This window comes from Lethenteron reissneri, chromosome 12 (assembly GCF_015708825.2).
Source record: "Lethenteron reissneri isolate LAM-NWPU_2019-01 chromosome 12, ASM1570882v1, whole genome shotgun sequence".
Classification (NCBI taxonomy): domain Eukaryota; kingdom Metazoa; phylum Chordata; class Hyperoartia; order Petromyzontiformes; family Petromyzontidae; genus Lethenteron; species Lethenteron reissneri.
Window position 1 is genome coordinate 7,848,561 of NC_083790.1, and position 20,425 is coordinate 7,868,985.

General features: G+C 46.4%; 1 protein-coding gene across 2 annotated transcripts in view; it reads left to right on the forward strand.

The window, feature by feature from the left end:
* Positions 1–12,783, forward strand: part of UCK2 (uridine-cytidine kinase 2) — a 28,386-nt gene extending 15,603 nt beyond the window's left edge. The window contains exons 4-8 of one of the 2 annotated variants that reach the window (XM_061550632.1): positions 848–871; positions 2,774–2,913; positions 3,771–3,868; positions 5,775–5,823; positions 9,898–12,783. In XM_061550632.1, coding sequence (XP_061406616.1) covers positions 848–871; positions 2,774–2,913; positions 3,771–3,868; positions 5,775–5,823; positions 9,898–10,034 — 448 coding nt within the window. In that variant the 3' untranslated portion in view covers positions 10,035–12,783. The remainder of the gene's footprint in view (positions 1–847; positions 872–2,773; positions 2,914–3,770; positions 3,869–5,774; positions 5,824–9,897) is intronic. The other variant, XM_061550633.1, reaches the window with a different exon arrangement.
* The last annotated feature ends 7,642 nt before the right edge of the window (positions 12,784–20,425 follow it).

The following is a 20,425-nucleotide window of genomic DNA, read 5'->3' on the forward strand; positions in this document are numbered from 1 at the left end:
GTTCGTCGATCGATAGCAAGGTCTCTTTCTCTCTCTCTCTCTCCGTCTGCGTGTGTGTGTGCTTCATTGATTGTGGCGCGACGTGTCGAGCCCCATCGCACCCCCCCCCCCTCCATCTCCATTCCATGCATCCGGTTGGGATGGCATTGTCCAGCCTTGGGCCGAGGTGTGCCGGCGACTGGGTGGGTGTGCGGGTGTGGGCTGGGCGTGTTCCTACCTGTCAAGTTGGCCCTGGTTCAGCAGGAAGCGCTAAACCCCGTCCGTCCGGCCTTTGTGCTGCCCGAACTCGCGGGTGCCTGTCCGCGACCGTCATCGGCGTCTCTTTGTTTTTTTTTTTTTCCCCCTCCTCCACCGCGTCACGGAGAGGGGCACTGGGTTTTTCTCGCGCAGTTACACAAAAAATGAAGAACGCACACCACGGAGAGAGACGCACATTTATGGGTTCAAGGTTAATTCCCTGGGAGGGGAAACGAGGCGAATGGATTTAAGAGCCCTCTGGACTTCCATCCCCCTACTCTTGAGATTTTTTTTAACCTCAGATTTAGGGGGAAGCAATTCTTGCGTCTCATGCCGTGCAGCTTGGGTGCGTTGACCTGCTTGATTGTAGGAAAGTTGGTGGTGTGAGCAGTGCATGCAGGACTTTGTTTATATTTGTAGCTTGCCACCAGGAAGCGCCATTTGCAGGGCTGCTTTTGGCAGGAAAGCCGCAAGATAACACCGGCCACGTTTAGCCGCGCCCCGTATCACAAGCCGCCACGCTCGCTCCGCACAATCGCCGCCGGACCCCGCTACGCGGAGATATTAAGGGTACCCTCCCCCCCCCCCCCCCCCCCCCCTTTTTCCGCAGCTCTGGCTCGTCTAGGAGAGCCCGGTGCGTAAACCAACTCCTACCACCGCCTCCCCCTCTTCCATATGCGTCTTGACACGTTGAGCATTGAGAACCGATTTGAATACGCTTGACTTCAGTAAGAAACCAGAGCCTTCCCCTGTTACAGCAGAGCCGTGCAGTAGCGACTGATGCCCGGGTGAATCGATTGGCCATTTGGTTGCTGGTCTCCGCCATGTCCAGGCGTGTTTGATTTTTGGCCCAGGTGTGCACGCGCACTGGTCAGGGGGGAGGGGTTTGGGTGGTTCTACCGTGGGTGAAGTTCATTTGGGGTTTTGACCACGGTAACTTAATTGCGGTTGACCGAATGATTGGGGGCAGTTTTAAGCGATGAGTGTAACTAGCCCATAAGTTTATCGACTGGTTTGGCAATCCCAATTATATATTTATTTTAACTCTGCCACCATCAATTCTCAATGGCTCTGACGATGTCTGAAAAAAATTATAGGCCATGAGCAGAAAGTATGCACAGCCATGCCAGGTGGAGTTTTACAACACTCCCAAAGTCCTGAACACCTTGTGCCGATACGCGCACATTAGGTGTGCGTGAGCTTGCACCAACAGACACGTCTTCTCTCGCTTTGTTACAGATGCTCTCAGTGCTCTAAGGGACTGGTGGGAGGGGGTGGGGGTGGACAGTATCGCAGTTCCGTCATCGCATCACTATTCGGGGGTTGCTTCAATGTAAGGGTCACCCTCTAGGGCTTAATTTCAGCTGAGGTTTGTCCGTTCCTGCGACGTGGAGAAATACTTCCACGCCTAGACCACCGTGTCATTCGGACATCTCGCTATGGCTCTGACTAACATCTACCAGTGACCCGGAAAACAGTCAGTGAGAAATTAAGCCCTGGCCTCGCCTTTCAATTAAGCACCACGTGGTCTAGTGCTTCCAGGGCAGTGGATTCATCAAAGATAAACTCTTCCTGTCTCATGCTTTGCATCTCTTTATTACCTGGCTCGTATCACCTACTAATGGATCATGTAATTGATTTATTTTTGCCTTTCTTGCCTGCCTTCGTAATGTGGTCCTTGAGTGAATTTTTTTTTTATCGATAAGTAATGGAGAAGTTTCCACAAGCGTAGAGCAAGTGGCAACTCTGTTTTCGTGCCCTATTATTCCAGCTTTCCGTGACCAGGAGTTGAAACGGGGTGGTTGCTGCGTGGCTCTGGTTACCCTTATGTATTCAAGGGTAGAGAGTTTGTCCTTGGCTCAATCATCAGTGAACTAAACAACCACTAGGAAAGTTAAATATTTCACTTAATTTGACCCGTTCCTGCGCTGAGGACTTTTTTGTTGTTTGATTACCATGCGATGAAAATGCTTTACAGTACATGCACGTGCCACCTAGTGTCGATAAGAGACCCACAAAAAGGGACTTTCTGGAGCCGGTCTCCCACAAGGTGGTACACTGCTCACTGTATGAGTTCCAACTGAAAATATCTTTACAACATAATCATGCCAATGGCATAAAAATGTAACTGTCATTCTGAAGGATATCAACAACTATTTGTGGAAGCTTTCATCCGGCAGTAGCTTGATCATCGCTGATGACAAACGAATTATTCGATCGGATACATAAGGCCTGCCGGCCCAAACTTCTCTTCTGTGGGAAAACATGGAAAGCTGGAAAAAAGTTTTCGAGCCATCACTTTGTCTGAGGCCCCCCTCGCTCAGAAGTCAAAGGTGATGGTGGTGGTAATAGCGAAGTGAGGCATGGGGCGTGGTCGTAGTTGGAGGGTGGTTGCACTCAGAAGCTGTGGTGATGGTGGTGGTGTTGGTAATGGTGGTAATAGCGTGGTGAGGCATGGGGCTTGGCCGTAGTGGGAGGGTGACGACGACGGTGGCGGCGGTGGTGGTGGTGTGCGGTGGCGTGCGGTGGCGTGCAGGACGGCCGAGTTGATGGTGTACCCGGCCGACGTGGTGCTCTTTGAGGGCATCCTTGTCTTCTACCTACAAGAGATCCGGGACATGTTCCACATGAAGCTCTTTGTGGACATGGATGCCGACACGAGGCTCTCCCGGAGAGGTGCGACTCCACGCAAACCGCGCGCGCCCTCGGTCTCTCACTTGTTCCTTCTCCGTGCGCCGCATGCGGCCTCGACCAATTAGAGGCTGAACAGTGCGTGAAAATCTGGTCCAAGTTTCTAAATGGTCCTTGAGCCGTTTGCCTAAAAAATTGCTGTCGGTACCATCTAAAGTGGAAAAATCCCAACGATTTTTTTCGTAGCGTATTATCGCCGTCACATATATTTATGATGGCAAGACCTTCGTGGTAGATGTGTATGCGAAACGTCATTTTAAAATGGTATCGTAGTATGTTTGATAGAACATTTCGTGGAAGGGAGAAAACATACAATTGCGATTTTATGAAACGTGCATGTAATACGAAATAAGAACGTGAACCATCTGTAAAAACTCACCGAACATGGTCGACACTGCCCTTGATGGATTCTGGCAGCAATTTTTCCACCCCCAGGTGGCACCGACCAAATCCCCCTTGGCTCATGGGCTAAATGGCACCTGGAGCCCCTTTGCTTTCGTAGCTGTCATTTGACCCTGCTCAATCGGTGCCCGTCAAGTAACACTTGACGTTGCCGTGCTCCTCGCACGTTTCTTCTGCCCCCTACTTCCCTAACCCATTTATCTTCAATGCGTGTGTTTTTAAATGCTGATTAAATTAAATGTTATAATAAGAGGCTTTCCAGAGCCATGGTGGTTTATGCGAGTGGCCATTTTAACGCTGACTTGTGAGAGTTTGTTAAATATTCACAGCGTGGTTTTGGAGAAAATGCCATCGTTTCAGAGGCGTAGAAGCCAGGACTGTGGTGACTTGGTCAAGGGTTCATGGTGGGGTCGACCGCGTGGTCTTTCTTCGCATTGCAGTGCTGCGCGACATTTCTGAGCGAGGCAGAGATCTGGAGCAAGTGCTGTCTCAGTACACCAAGTTCGTCAAGCCGGCCTTCGAGGAGTTCTGCCTGCCGGTACGCATCCTCGTCGTGGAGAAATTGTTGCAGCAGCAGTTGACCTTTTCCCATTCGGCTAATGTACATGTACGTCAACAGTTTGGTGCCGTGTGGGAGAGCGTGTGGCACAGTTTATCGCCAGTTTTCATCGTGCGGTCGTGTCGCTACAGTTCTCTGCGGCGAATACAATGTCTTTAATTAAAATGGTGCTACGCCTCTAAAATAAAATCAACGCTCACCGCTTGGCGCGTTCCGAGATGCGGCGGTGAACGGACCCAGCCTGCAACTTGCAGAAGCCTCGGGAAGGGGTTAACAGGACCATGCATCTGGACCCTGGACCTACCTGGAAATCCCGTGTGGAATGCCGCGTGCGGCCCCCTTATTCATTGGCGACAAAAACCAGGCCTGCCTCTTGTGGGACCCTCTCTCTTGTGTGAGGTCCACCCCCCGCCAGCAGCACCCCTTTGGGACGTCCCGAGCAGAACTCCCACGGATGCAACGTGTGCACGATAGCGGCTATATGTGATACCCACACAGGGAGCATTCAATGGTTAAGATGAATTCTTACGTTCAGGGATACGTGCATTTATTCGTTTTTATTTAAGAGGCGATTGCTTGCGATTCGGGCAAAATGAAGCGCAGAAATTCAGTTCCATCCTGAGGGAGCGAATGGGATCGTACAAGTGACACAACAACGAGTAATGCAGCAAACAACCCTGAAGTTATTATTATTTATTATGTCGTGACGCTGAATCGTGACTGCCGATGAAATGGTTATGGTGGTGGTAGATTGTTACGTGATGGGACGGCTTCCACCACCCCCCCCCCCCCCCCCCATGGAATGCGATACTGTATTTGGCTTATCTGCTGGCAATGATTACAGTGTCAGAATGCCGGTGTTGGGTTTCATGTCAACACGGTTTTAGTAGAAATATTTTAACGAATCTGGGTGCACAGAGATGCGAAACGTGCTCGCATACAATCGTGAGTATTTTAAATGCTTTCCGTGCCGTGCATACTTTTATTTTTTTTCATTGATGTCCACGTTTTCTTATCCATATGTCAAAGCTGGTAATATGCGTTTAACTAAAAAAATAGTCACGAGCATAAAAGTGTGTTTGAAAGCGTCACCAAATGATCCACTCATCATTTTTCTTCATAATAAAAGTTTTTGGGTTGGATCGCGTTATTATAAATGTGTCGCAACCCTCCCACCACTCGACACGGCCAATCAGTAAGATATGTCACGTTAACAAAATGCCAATTGGTTACTTTTTCAGCCCATCAGTGTGTTTTGAAGAGTGAATCCACAACGTTTTGAATTTGAATAGTACGACGTTTCGCTGGAAATTACATCCAGCATCTTTGGGCGAAGCCATTCACCTGCTTAAGGTCTTAAATAGTGCAGGATGTCATCATTGTTGAACTCCATCAGGTTTCGATATCAGAGGCGGAGGTGGGGGGGGTATTGTAATTATATAATAGATTAGTAATAAGTTAATTGGTATGCGATTCCTCTATAAGGAATTGTAATATGTATTGTGTATTACTTAATAATACGATTCCAGGCTGCGCTAAGTCTGTAGCTATCACTATTCTGGCAAATCGCCCAAAGATGCTGGATATAATTTCCAGCGAAACGTCGTACTACTCAAATTCTAAATGTTGTGGATTCACTCTTCAAACACACCGGTGGGCTGTCAAAGTAACTAATTGGCATTTTGTTAACGGGACATGTTTTACTGATTGGCCGTGTCGGGTGGTGGAGGGTTGTGACACATTTATAATAACGCGATCCAATCCAAAAACCTATATGAATAATACTGGTCGCGAAAGCCGATGTGTATAACTTTTCTTGTTTGTTTTTTTAAATACACAGGGTTGCCGATAATGTGCAACACTGAGTTTGTGTTTCTTCGATCAGACAAAGAAGTACGCAGATGTCATCATTCCTAGAGGAGCCGAGAACATGGGTAAGCCGCGTCCTCTTTGCTTTACGTCTGCAACGCACGCACTGCTCACTCGTACCTCGATCACAGGACACAAGAAGTCAAGGTGATTTTCCGCGGCTCTGAGCCAGTTTCGGAAATTCCACATTCCTATGGTGGGGACGAGTTTGTACACAGGATGACCGCTGTTGACTTCCCGCAAAGTGATGATGGTTTTATTGGCCCTGATGGGGATTATGGGGCCGAGTCGACACCCAACCAGGATTTTGAACATTTCAATGTCTGATTGCAAGCCCCCACTCTACTGTTTCTAGATTTGAAGTTTTCGTGACTTCGGTAAAGTTACGTAGGTAGCGAAAGCACACCGCTTAAGTGGTTGTGCTTTCGCTAAGTTGTCCCCACCTGAAGAAGGATGCTTGTGTTGCGCCCAAAATGTCGTGATTAATTTATTTTAATTTTTTACCTACACTCTACTGTTGGTCCACTTGGCCGGCCCAGTGACAACAGACAACAGACTTGGCAGGCAGGAGTCGGCAGAATCGTGGCCTGGTAAACATACCACTCGGTTGCCTTGCCAATAGATCTCCCATCATCACCTTCAGGGCCCAATCATCGCAATACGCCACAAAATTGTATAACAATCGGCGTACTCTGCCTTGGTGGATTTGTGGTTAATGCGCAATAAACAGACGAAGGTATGTTCCGCTGTTATAGAATACAATGAAATTCTGTTCATATCTTGCAGCCTATTGGCCTTTCAGGATTTACGGAGCAAACCTTTGAATCAATTTCAGTATGCCAGGCATGCCACCAGCAGCATTTAGGCCAATTAGGCTCCGGTAACTAAATGTATATTAATAATGTGTCGTGAAATGGACAAATGTCTGTTCATCCATTTACTTGGGAAATAAATGTGTGAATTGTTTTACCGGCAGTCCACTAATTTAGTGCAACAACTACCTCTTGCACACGATCATGTCTCCATTACAGTTGGTGTGTGTGTGTGTGTGTAATCTATATGGGGAGCAGTAGTGTAGTGGTTGGCGCACCGCGTTACAAACCCAGCAACCCAAGTTAGATTCCCACTCGTGGCCAATACTGGTCCTGGGCCTCCCCTAGGTTGACTCGGCCTCAAATGAGTACCTGGTGCGGTGTAAAAACATCACCACTGGGGAGACGAAGGCGGCCGGGCTTTGTGCTGGCCACCCACCCCCACGAGTGCCGTGCCGGCCTTCATAGGTGCTCGCTAACAGCACTTGCCCCAACAGTCTGTTAAGGCGAAACAGGGGATTTTTGTCTTTATATTGAAGATATTTCTGCCTTTAACCCAGCTTCTTGCTAGTTGCAGCGATCGTCAGAATTGCAAATGACACGCCGAACACGATGGTGTTATAGAAGCTATGCAGGGAAGGCGTCGTGTCCGATTTCCCGAGGCGGACTGCGTCTTTGCATTTTGCGAGCGACGCCCAGACCGCACGAGAGATGTGTTCACTCGTGCCGGAGGCGTGGGGTGCGTCCATGAGTGCTTAGCTCACTCTGTGTATAGCTGTTCGCGTACTTTGAACTCTTGTCTTCAATTAGCGCACAGTGTGTGCAGCCAATGTATGTTTACGTTTCAATCGTCATTGCCGCACCTTGATCAGAAATTAATATGCGTCAATAACACTGCCTTAAAAATAAAAAAGTATATGTAATAGTTGACATGGGCAATAGCCCCTTGAATAGCAACCGTTTACCTGTGCACACCCACATTCTGGTGGGCGTATCGCGGGCCGGTTGTCACAAACATCGAACACATGCAGTATCGTGCTCTCAAGCGCTCGCACTCATTGACCTGAATGCACGTTGAACTTCTTTCACACCGTACGTAGCCAACCGTGCTAATCGCAGGTGCGGGGGGGGGGGGGGGCAACACACCTTCTAACACAAAGTAGTTCTCACGAAAAACATTTTTTCAATCTATTTAAAAGTGCATGGCTCCAGTGGCTTCCTAATATCGAAGGAAGCGTGTTCCAGACAGCTCCAGAAGTAAATCTGAACAAATACATCACAAACATTTTTTAAAAGCTTAAATTTGTGTGTGCCAGAGCTGCCTGCAAACGTCTTTGCTGGATGTCCATCTTGATTGCTTCTTTAGGTCGGCGCGCAGGCATGTCACGTCACGCTCACGGGTGGAGCATCCTTTACTACTCCTCCCGATCGTAGTGTGTCGGGGCACGAGCCAACGTTTTGTTTACGTTCGGTGCGACGATAATCTGTCTGTGCAGGGCCGAATGGTGCAATTTGACGGTCGTAGAGAACCACCAGTTCATTTGCCAATCTGTTTAAAATCGTTTGCTCGCGGGCACTGGCAAGAGATTTTGGATGATGCACGAGAAGGGGGAGCGAGGAGCTGTGTGCAGTTAGGAGCCTTCAGCTTTCAGCTCCTAACTGAAGTTTGTATTTACGAGCCATCTGTTGTAAACTGAAGACCAAAGAATATCAAGAGTTGCAACTATAATCAAGGTCTGGCTTAGAAATAAATAATGATTCGTTATGGACTCGCACATTTCCCGATCTGCATTCGAAATAAAGTATTTAGCAAAACCGACTTGAGTGCAGACAGGCGTGACCAACTGAAGAAGTCCTTTTCAAAGTTTGTTTTTGTTTTGCGCGGGAAGCAGACTCGTGAGCCATGGTTACTCTTTTGGAAGCGTGTAAATGTTTCCCCCCCCCCCCAACCTTTAGCCAAAAGGGCAATGTGTACGTGTAGGTGCGCACACGTATGCAGGCGCCATGCGTGTAAATGGCGCCATGCGCAGCGTTTTTTTTTTCTCGCTGATTTTTCTTGTCCACCTGGAAATTTCGATTTAAAGCTTTCGTGACTGCAGGAATTCATCTTCTTGGTTCTTTCGGTAAAGTCACGTAGAAGGGAAGTAATAAAGTAATACAAATAAAACATAATAAAATAATTCTCACGGCGTTTCGGCCACAACGCAAACAGCCGTCCTCAGGTGAAGAACAGGTCTACGTGACTTTACCGAAAGAACCAAGAAGATGAACACCTGGAAATGTTCAGTGCCTTCACGCGGCCGAGCTCGAACTAGTGCGGTGCCGTGAACACGTTGCGTGCGTTCATTTGTGCGCTTGCAAACGCTGTTACAGTACCTATAGCCCATGTGTGCAGCATGCCGAAACATGCGCACGACACCAAAACACGTAGGTCCGGAAAAAAAAATGTCCCCTCCCTCGCCCCTTTCATAGGAGCCTTGACCGATTTATAAAGGAAAGTGTACGGACAGTCGTGTGTAGTAAATGGCATGCAACATCGAAACGCACCACACTACTAAAACTGATCTTTGGCTCGAGTTTCCTGGGTGGCTGCTGACTTGAGTGGCTTCTGCGGGCCGTCGCCACCGAAGCTAGCTGGGTAACTGGCTAAATGGGATTTTCTGTGCAACAAATACACATTGCATTGAAACGGCAGGGAGAGGTTTGGAAAATAATACTAGATTGCGATACTGAAGAGGTTGGAGTAACATATACAGAAGAGACACATGGTTAATTTAAATTTACTCTTAATGTTAATGTAATTTTAAGGGAGGGGAGAGGATGTGATCTTGATCTCCTTTGACGACCGCCTAAACCTTGAGCCTTTGACCGTCGGACTCGCCGCTTCGTGTAAATCGACCCCCGCGTGGATTGACCGACTCGACGAATCCGGCAATTTTAACCGTAGGTCAAACTTAAGCGGTTGCTGCGTTCTGGCCCCGCGTCCCCAAGGCGAGAGAGTCCCTTCAACGGAGTGTTTTTTGTAGCCTTTAAACGCTTTCATTTGCTGCAGTCCTGCAGGTGCGACACTCTTCATCCTGTCTGCTCTCGGTTAGAAGTGAAAGTTGCGCGAAAGTCAAACTGATGAAATGCGTTTATCCTAAAATGTACAGTCTGGGGCATTTAGGAGCGGCTTGCCCTTCACATTAACCTCCAAAGCTGTTGCATACCCCCCCCCCCCTTGCTTTGTATACGAGACAAACGACGATGATTGATCAACGTGTGTGTGCCGTCTTGCGCGACCAAAGTGACGCGCATATTTGCTGCCCCGTGTTCTCTCGCAAACAGTGGCCATCAACCTCATCGTGCAGCACATCCAGGACATCCTCATGGGAGGGCTGATGAAGCGTCTCAACGGCCACTCCAATGGCTACAGCTCCCCCGTCGCGCGCATCGCTGCCGAGCCCAGCAGCCGACCCCACTGACCTGGCCGCCATCGTCCCCCCCACCCTACCCCCTCCCTCCCACTCTCATCATATATGCCCCCCCCCCCTCTTCGGCCGCGACCCCAAAGACCCTGGCTGGCCCAATTGGCCCGGCGGTTTTACCGGGCCTTGTTGCCGGATGCAAGAGTTCAATGTGCTGCAGGGGGGTGTGGGGGGGGGTCGTAGGGGAAGGTTTTGGCCGCACGTGAAACGGCGCGACCAGTGCCGTAGCCCCCCCCCTCACACCCCCCACCCCCCCCCCCGGCAAGTCCTAGGGATTTTACAAGAGTTGTCAGGGTAGAGTTTTTGTTGTTTTTTTTTGCTGTGTGTATATACACGCACGTGTATGTATATGTGCTGCGTACACATATTGGATGCAGTACCATACATGTACATACACGCACATGGCTACCTTTTACTGCGTGCGAATAGGGTAAAATGTAACCACGTGTATATACACACGGTGTAAAATAGTGTTGTTCATAATGCCGTCCTCCCCGAGTACTCTCTCTCTTACTGTGTTCAATGTGCTTTAACTCTGCCAATTTCACATTTGCCAAGCAGTTAACGAATTGATGTACATCGAGACTGGCCGGACGCGAGCCCGGGGTCGAACGGGTTCAGGTGGAGAGCGCCGGATGTTGGGCGTGGTCCAATGCGTGCGACGCTGGTGGAGTGGTGCTGTTTGTGAGAAGGCCGAAAAATTAAACACTACGGCGGCTCCCAAAGATTGACGTTTCGATCACGGCAGAGGTCACGAAGCTTCGGGGCGCTCGCACCCTTCCAGACTTGTGCACGTCCTCGCCTCACTCGAACTGCCAAAAATGTTTTGAAAATTACTTTTAGCCGCTCCTGGGTTCTCGACTGTGTTTTTGGGTGTTCCCCTTAGCAGTGCATGACCGGCGCTTGCTGTCCGATTTTCTATCAAACCGTTTTTTTTTTTAACTGGATGTTTAGAAAAAACAAATCAGTATTAGGTCGCATCAATTGGCGATAAACGCACGCGAATTTGATTTTGCCAGTGCAGGGAGGTGAGGGGTGGAGATGGGGTGGAGGGGGCGGGTAGTGTTTGTAATTGCAGATGCTCGCACGCGGCAAACGGAACCCGAGTCCCGCAGCGAATGCGTGCGGTGTCCACCCGTGGCGCCCATCTGCTGTGGAGTGTGGCTGTCGCTCGCGGGCGCTGCACGAGCAGGCCCAACGTGGAGGCATGAGGGAGGGGGGCTGTCTGCGCACGACGAGGCCGCGCGAGTACACAAAGCAGCGCACCGACTCGGCCGTTAGCCTGCAAGTCTATCCACATCCCTCGCCACGTGCTCGCCCACGCTGATCTGGAATTCATTTTTTTAAATTGCATTTTGTGTTAGAGGATTATTGCCGCGCGCCCGCTCGCGCCTCGGCGACTGCCTGCGCGCATGCCGAGTGGCATGATGCACTGGGGAGACGTTTTTAATATCGCGCGTCCTTTAAAGTGCCCGCGGCAGTATTTGTCCATACCTTGTGCTCGGGTGCTGTTCGCGCATTTTCGTGAACGAACTCTCTTCGCTGCCCCCACTGCAAGAACGGCGCTCGCAAATTCCTGTACGCTTAACGCAGAGTGCACGGCCCGTGGTCCAGTTCGCGTATGATCATCGTCGTCGTAATAAATTAGCTTGTTTACCATTGCCAAATCTGCAACATCTCGGTTTAGGACCGGAGGATTATCTTTTTGGTTTGGGGTTTCTTACTGCGAGATGTACTTTTCTTTCCAATGAATGTCGGTGCTCACGTTGAAGAAAGAAATCTTCGTAGATGTAAGTGGTAAGGTGGGCGATGGGGAGGTTCCTTTACACATGTCAACCCTTAACCACCGGCTATCGTTTTAACAACTCGTCGAAAGTGCGTCCACTGTCGCTGAGGACGACGGAGTAAGGGAGTTTATTTAGATCTTGACTTAAAGCTTTCGTGACCGCAGGAATTTATATTATTTGGGAAAGACCTAAAGAATATAGTTTATTTACAGTTAAGATGCAAAGGGTCAACAAATAAAAATACCACATTCGACATTTCTGACGACTTGGGACACGCAATCTGCATACAAACCCTCGTGTTTGAACTCTGCATTTTTCACCCTTTCAAGCCAGTGAAATTTAATCTTTCTTTTTACTTGAATCTTTCGCATTGCCTGTCCTGTCTGACAGTCTATTACACAGGACACACGTAATTCCAAAAATGCCTTTTTTCTAAACAGACTGACCTGTTTGGGAATGGCTTTGTGGACCTTGTTTAGACGAGCCCTGCTTAAAAAATACTTTTATTTTTCATGAACACATTTGACTTCTTACCATCAAGATGCACGCGTCTGTTTATTACGTAGAGGGCGCTCGGCAGAGACTTGAAATGGGACCCTTCGGTCTTTTCTCATGGTGCATTTCCAATATTTGTTTTCTAGCGCACTTAAAAAGAAAAGAAAAGAAGATAATGCATGGTTAACCTCAAGTGTCGATTTATTTTAATGGGTTCCGAATGATAGTTGGTATACAAAAACGTAGGTAATGCCATACGAGACCAGAATATGATGGAGGGGGAATATTGATTTTGTTTTCCAGTTTTAAATTATTTATTTTTGACAACAAACATTGCCTTCTGCTGGGATGGGTTGCCTTGGTGAAGTTTTGCAGGTCGTTATTCCAGAACTGAAGTCTAATTGGTAACGCGGCTTTGTAAAGGGCATGCCTCGTTTCACATTAAACCTTGTTAAGGGACGGGCTTCATTTGTGCGGTTTTTTTTGTCCGCGCGTGGCTTGGAATGCAACACCGCACGTTGATAAAAGCCACGTTTGGCGTGTGCTGCACCATGGACCAGATGGTACCACTGAATGGTGACTTTGCCTGCCGAATGAAGGGGCCGTCCATAAATGACGTCACGCACCGGGGGGGGGGGGAGTCGGACATTTGTGACGAGGGGGGGGGGGGGTGAGAGGTCACATCAAAATGCGCAACTTTAAATAAATATAGATTTGTAACAACACTAGTTTTGATTAATTTTCATTATTAGCTATATTTAAATTTACTAAGGTCACCTTTTATTTATTCCATGGAGCATTTTGCTTCTCCATGGGAGAATGGAGAAGCATACATTTGAACATTTTTCATTCTGTGGAATGTGATTGTTATAATTGTACTCTCCATTTTGCTTCGTTCTACTATTTTATAATTCTAATATAATTTCAATATAATCTTCTGAACATCTGCAGTTTTAGTTCGACGTTGAAAATTTTCAAGTGAATTTTATGCAAAATTTAAGCTTTCCAACGCCTTTTTAATACGTGTTTTCTCCTACAACATCGGAGTGCAGCGCCACATTAAATACGCACTACAATAACAATACAGTAGTTTAAAGCGATTTGAAGCATGTTTTATTTTAAAAATGGAAATATGGTTTTTGGGGGGTGGGGGGCAGAGCTTTGTGACGTCATATTTGAGGGGGGTCTGACTGTGACGCCGTGTGAGGGGCGGGGTCAAAAATCGCGTGACGTCATTTATGGACGGCCCCAAAGCACAATGTTTTACACCACAGTACTGTGGCTCACAGGAACCCAAATAACACCTGCGGAGTGGCATCGCCTGGTTTAAAGGCACTTGAGAAACGAACGATCGGTGCAGTTGATGGAATGCGCGATTAATATATCCTATCTTGATTTGAAGCTTTCGTGACTGCAGGAATCCATACTCTTCTTCTTGGTTCTTTCGGTAAAGTCACGTCGAAGGGAAGTAATAAAATAATAAAAATAAAGCAATAAAATAATTCTCACGACGTTTCGGCTACAACGCAAGCAGCCGTCTTCAGGTGAAGAATGAGGCACTGCCAAGCTAGGAGCTTATATATACGCTGGGTTGGAGGTGCAAGAAGAGCGCCTTAACAAAAAGAATGTGCATATCAAGAGGAATTTAGCATATTCATGGGAAATGCGTAGAATCCATACTCTTTGGTTCTTTCGGTAAAGTCACGTAGGTATAAAATAAATCTCCACATTTCGATTTAAAGCTTTCGTGACTGCAGGGATTCATCTTGGTTCTTTCGCTAAAGTCACGTAGAAGGCAAATAATAAAAATAAAACATAATAAAATAATATATTACTATATTATTTTAGATTATTTTATGTTTTATTTTCGGTAAAGTCACGTAGAAGGAAAATAATAAAAATAAAACATAATAAAATAATATATTACTAGATTATTTTATGTTTTATTTTTATTATTTTCCTTCTACGTGACTTTACCGAAAGAACCAAGAAGATAAATCTCCACCGTCGCACTGTTGATGTTCTGATGGGGTTGATGGTACAGCAGTTTGTTTGAGTAATGTCAAAGCCAGGAGGTGGAATTGGCACCATAGTTTGGTGCAAGAGTTGTATGAGAAAGTGAGCCTTTCACCAATGTTTCCAAGTGTGGTGTTGACGGCCAAAATAACTCACGGAGATCAGCTGCGAAATCAATCCGCCAGGTGGCTCAGCGGTAGAGCGAGCAAATGACTCGCAATCGGAAGATATAACATCATCATTGGGAGATTAATTTGTCTCATCACTTGGGGTCGATAAAATAGGTACCTCTGAGGAAGTCGATGGTGATTGTATTATAGACAGGGGCGGTTTCTTCATTAGGGCGATTGGGCGACGCACCACCAATGTCATTCAACCACAGTCACGCTAGCCGTCACTGTGCCTCTGGATATAGTCCAATCAGCGTCATGTCACGTTCTGTGGAGTACCGCCTCTTTTTGGGCGATTTCACGCCGGCTGAGAATCGCCCAGTGTTCCCATAGACTTACATTCAAAGATGTTTTTTTTCGAACGGGGGGCGCTGCAATGCATTCTCTGGCTTCCGGGAGGGCTCGCACTAACGTGCTTACGTCATCATACGTAAGCACGTTTCAGTCAACAATTTTATTTGTCGCCACCTAGTGGAATCTTTAATAAAAGAAACTTGAGTGGATTGTATTAATAGTGAGTATAGAAACAAACAAGATGTATTGTAAGAGTCACTTTATTTTTCATTAATATTAAAGAAGTGAAGTTGCCTTTACATGCTTAAGCTGTTAATTTATCCTTTGCATGGGTGGACCTTATCCTTATAAATCATCCAGACATTTGCCCCCCCTGAGAGATTTTGCATGAGCCGCCACTGGTTATAGAGACTCATCCACAGCATAGGAATGACATTGTCAACACTGTCTCGGAGCTGGAAACAAGATGAGCACCGCTGCAACCCATTTGAGCAAGACATTTCTGGCTTTTTTTAAAATCCTTTATATTAAGTTCACTCGCTTGCTTGCTTGCTTAGGGCCGTGCAAATCTTCTGGTCGTTTTTTAACCCACTTCCCGTGATCCAATCGAGCTGACATTTTGCACACAGACTCAATGCATTTTCGTGAAAAAAAAAAGTTCAAAAATTTTACACTGTTTAGGGAAATTTTTTAAATATTTATTTACCAATTGGTTAATGGTGGCACACAATCATCTGACCCATAGGTGGCATCCATCTCAAGCCAGTGGACGAGAGGACTCTAGCCGCCCCGATGCCACGCATATAAAGGATTTATAGTGAAAAACTTTGTTCTTACGGGTTAATTTTTTGTACGAATTGACGTTTGGACTTTTATTTCCGCCATGGTATAGTAATGCAGTTCATTCACAAAAGTGCAAATTGGAGCAATGTCCATGGAATGGAATGTTTGCGGAGACCGTTTGTGAGATCAACTACTTGCGACAGGAATGTGCATCAATATACACGACACGCAGCCGCTGGTATCATCACGTGACAATTCCACTTCGCCACAACGAATATTTGCAGAGGTGCGTTGTCCACAGAAGTGATCTCAGTGCACCGCCTTGGCTTCATTTTTGACATTTTCTGGCAAAAGCGTCGTGAACAACGAATCGACAGTGACGAACCACGCCACTTGGCCGGGAACTGTTAGTACTCAATCGCCGCTGTTATGCTTAACAGTGGCCAAGATATTCATGGGAAGCGGCGTTGCTTTGTTGGCTTGGGGCTCATGTTCTCAGCTCCGTGTGTTGCTCGGGTCCAACGAGACGGGCTTTTTGCGCACATTAATTCCGTGATGCTCGATAGCGCGAGCTGCTATTGTCGCAGCTTTGAGTTTCTCCCCGGTTTTGTTGCTGTCACCCTTAGATGAAGTGCAACAAGTGGCCAAGGATGAATATCGTGAGTTGTACTGGTAGGAACCCACTGGTTCCACCAGCCCACGGGGGATTATTGTGCCCGTCCATCTGTAGTGCAGGGAGGGGCTGGGTGGGGAGGGGCTGGGTGAGGGGTGGGGCTGGGTGAGGGGTGGGGCTGGGTTAGGGGTGGGGCTGGGTGAGGGGTGGGGCTGGGTTAGGGGTGGGGCTGGGTGAGGGGTGGGGCTGGGTGAGGGGTGGGGCTGGGTGAGGGGTGGGGCTGGGTTAGGGGTGGGGCTGGGTGAGGGGTGGGGCTGGGTGAGGGGTGGGGCTGGGTTAGGGGTGGGGTTGGGTGAGGGGTGGGGCTGGGTGGGGAGGGGCTGATCACCCCGTGGTGCCCTTATAAAACTCAACGTTTAACCTACTCACGCCGGCTTGTGCCCGCCCTCACAGTCGGGCATCTTTGCGAAATACACCACGCCGCCGTTGACCGAGCAACCCAACGTTTCTACCAGCCCTCCGCAGGAATGTGTTTAATTTGTTTGAGAAGTCAAGCTTCCCCAATTCAATTAATGTTTGTTTATGCAGGTCATGCAGGTTTACTCTTCACTGCAGGTTTAGATTTAGTTATTTTTGAACTATGCAGAGCGTCTCCATAAAAATGTTATATAAATGATAAAAAAAACAACCTCAGCCTTGTCGGTCTGAGGTCATGTGTTTTTGTCTTCTCGTGTTGGCCTGCAAAGTTTCAATAAGTGAACTTCAAATAAATAAGTGAGCTATGGAGCATCACTGCACTCTATTTGCATGTTGCGTGGAGTCGAGTGGAATGTGTTCTCTAATCGCTCCAATGGGAGGAAATAAATTCTGCATGGGATGATATCGGCAGCCCATGTAAGGCTTAATGACCATTGCTGAATTCCGACAACGGTTGAAACGCTAACATTGTGATACGGTGCCTAGTTTGAACGTTTTTTTAGATGGGTAATTTTTGTCGCGGTTTAAACATGCACCTTATACACTAAACTGGATATAAACAGGACCTGCAAAATAACAGTCCATAAATAATGTCAAATGTAAAGCGTTCAAGGGAAAAGTTATGTTTTAATAGGATGATACTGAATTTCGATTTAAAGCTTTCGTGATTGCAGGGATTCATCTTCTTGGTTCTTTCGGTAAAGTCACGTAGAAGGGAAATAATGAAATAATAAAAATGAAACATAATAAAATAATTCTCATGACGTTTCGGCCACAACGCGAGCAGCCGTCCTCAGGTGAAGAACAGGTCTGTCGGAAAGACAGCGTCCTGTTCTTCACCTGAGGACGGCTGCTTGCGTTGTGGCCGAAACGTCGTGAGAATTATTTTATTATATTTTATTTTTATTATTTTATTATTTCCTTTCTACGTGACTTTACCGAAAGAACCAAGAAGAGGATGATACTGATTTAATCTGTCGACATGACAGCTACTGCAGGGGCGCAAGTCTCCTTATCGGGGCTTTGCGTGTTGACGTTGCGGATACGGCCACAAGGTGGAGCCAGGTGAACACTTGAATTGAGCGACTTGTGCTCGCCAATCAATCGGCCGTGGGGAACCATGGAGAGTTGCGATTCAACCTTCCACGCCGCCGATGACACTGGTTTTAACACACTTTTTCTGACATAAGGTATTCCAACGGGCTTAATGTAATTTTGGGTTGCTGATTCCAAATCTGGCATCAGTTTTTGTCTATCGCATCAGGTTTTTGAGATATCAAATATTGCATTTTCAATAAAAACTGCAGAAGAATAATATTAAATAAATGTGGATATCTACATAAAATGATATTATAAAAACACTATCCTAAAAATACAGCACCACATTTTAACACTAAAGCAGTCACTGACTCGCAACAACTTGCAATCATAAGTGACAGAGTTAATTTCGGGTAAAATCAATGAAAATGGGGTATGCCGATAGCATAAAAATGAGATTTGATAGAGCAAATCTGAGATCAGATTTAGAATCAGCACCCTGAAATTAGTCTAAAACAGCTGCAAAAATCCAGGCCAGAAAAAAAGTTTTTTGTTGTTGTTGTTGTTGACCAGTGTGATCGACCATCAACCGAATCGGGACCGGGCATGGCCGATGCGCCCACCTGATGCCACAAATGGCGCATCAAAGATTCGGCGGCCTGCGAGTGCGTCCACGAATCGCAAATCATGGACCACATCGTAAACACTTCGCTGCTGTCTTCTCGGCTTTAAAGGAGGAATGGAGGAGATCCACCCTGCTTATGTACAGACAATTGAATGGATAACAAATCGACAATTAATTCTAGATTTGAAGCTTTCGTGACTGCAAGGATTCATATTCTTAGGTTTTTTCGGTAAAGTCACGTAGGTAAAAAATTTAAATTAATAATCGACAATTACATCTTTAATCTGCTGTTATTAATCCATACGAAAGAAGAAGATCCTCTGCTATCTGCAGACCGTACAACAGCCTCTCTCAGGCTGGTCCAGTCCATGCCGTGTCATGTAACACGGCCGAACCACTGCGGGTTTCTTCTGTGGTTAGTTAGGGCTCACGCTCACCCATTGCCCTTGTGGTCTCTAAGCAAGGGGACCCATCGTATGTACAAAAGTTGTCAAAAAACACTCGAATCTCAAATTCGCCAGTACCAAATGAAAAAAAATTGCATTGAAAAACGTCATTTTTAAACTGTACGTTATGAAGGAGCTGCGAGACTGCCAATTGGTAAGGTCAGCAAAAGTATTGGGTGTCCATAAAGGTGCCCTCTATTATTAAACAAGAATTGACATCAGATTGATCGATACACACACACACACACGTTTTTTTACCACTAGATGTCAGCAAACCACCAAGAGTGTCCTTATTACTATATAAAGCAACATTTTGCAAGCGATATTTGAAAGTCGTGTCTTCATATTATTGGTTCTTTCGGTAAAATCACGTAGAAGGGAAATAATAAAATTAAACAAAATTCTCACGACGTTTTGATTGCAACACAAGCAGTCATCATTAGGTGTGAAAACCACAGCAAAAACATTTTTAAAAAGTGGCGGTGGTTTTCACACCTGATGATGATTGCTTGTGTTGCAATCGAAACGTCGTGAGAATTTTATTGTTTTATTCGTATTATTTAATTATTTATCTTCTACGTGACTTTACCGAAAGAACCAAGAATATGAATCCCTGCAGTCACGAAAGCTTTAAATCGAAATTTAAGTCGTGTCTTCGTTAAAATAATATTTCTAAGACTGGAGAAAAAACCCTACAGTATTGCAGAGCATTTTGTGCCGGCTATCATAGAATTTAAAAATGTTTGGCACGTTGATTTGGAAGCATGCACGTTAGTTCGCAAGCCATCCACGTCTGGGGAAGCTGTTCAACGTGTTGGACACAGCCATAGCGCGTAGTCCACACACGTCGATTCAAAGATCGTAAATGGAATAGGAGGCTGCTCTCAGAACATGCTAATCCATCACATTAACATAGCCACTTCCATGCCCTCGTCCAGGAGGCCGCTCTCCTCCTATCTTACAGTTACATGCTAATTTCTCACATTAACATCATGCAAATTTCTCACATTAACATCATGCTAATTTGTCACATGAACATCACTAGCCCCGGCCACTTCTTTATGACCCTTGATGTACACCCATTTCAAACCTTTTAAAACAGTCTGCCTCAGCAGCAGACAATGCTTTCCCACCTGATGATGGACGCTTGTGTTGCGCCCGAAACGTCGTGATTTATTTGATTTTATACCTACGTGACTTTACCGAAAGAACCAAAGAGTTTGGTATGGATTGCACCACAGGTCACGTACACTCGCCATGTGCAGGCGCTTTGGCAAGTGGATTACAGAGGCATTCAAATCGATACAATCACAGCTGAGATGTTGCCAAACACCCGGGGACTCCCAAATCTCGGTGTGATGCGTTGCCAATGCCGTGAAAGATTTGCGAAGGTTTAGAGTGATGAAACTTATACAATTGTCATACTAACAAGAGTCTGTATAGTTTTATCGACCGAAATTAAACTGCGAATTAACATTCCTGCATAATGATGCCTGTCCATCTGTTTGGTAACATGTTTTCACTACTAAACTCGCCACAGCTTGCCAATACAAAAAGCCCAGATTTACAATAGTTTTTGGACACGATTGGCAACAAGACACTTTCAAGCAAACAATTCTTAGTCTTAAAAGTAATGTTATTCTG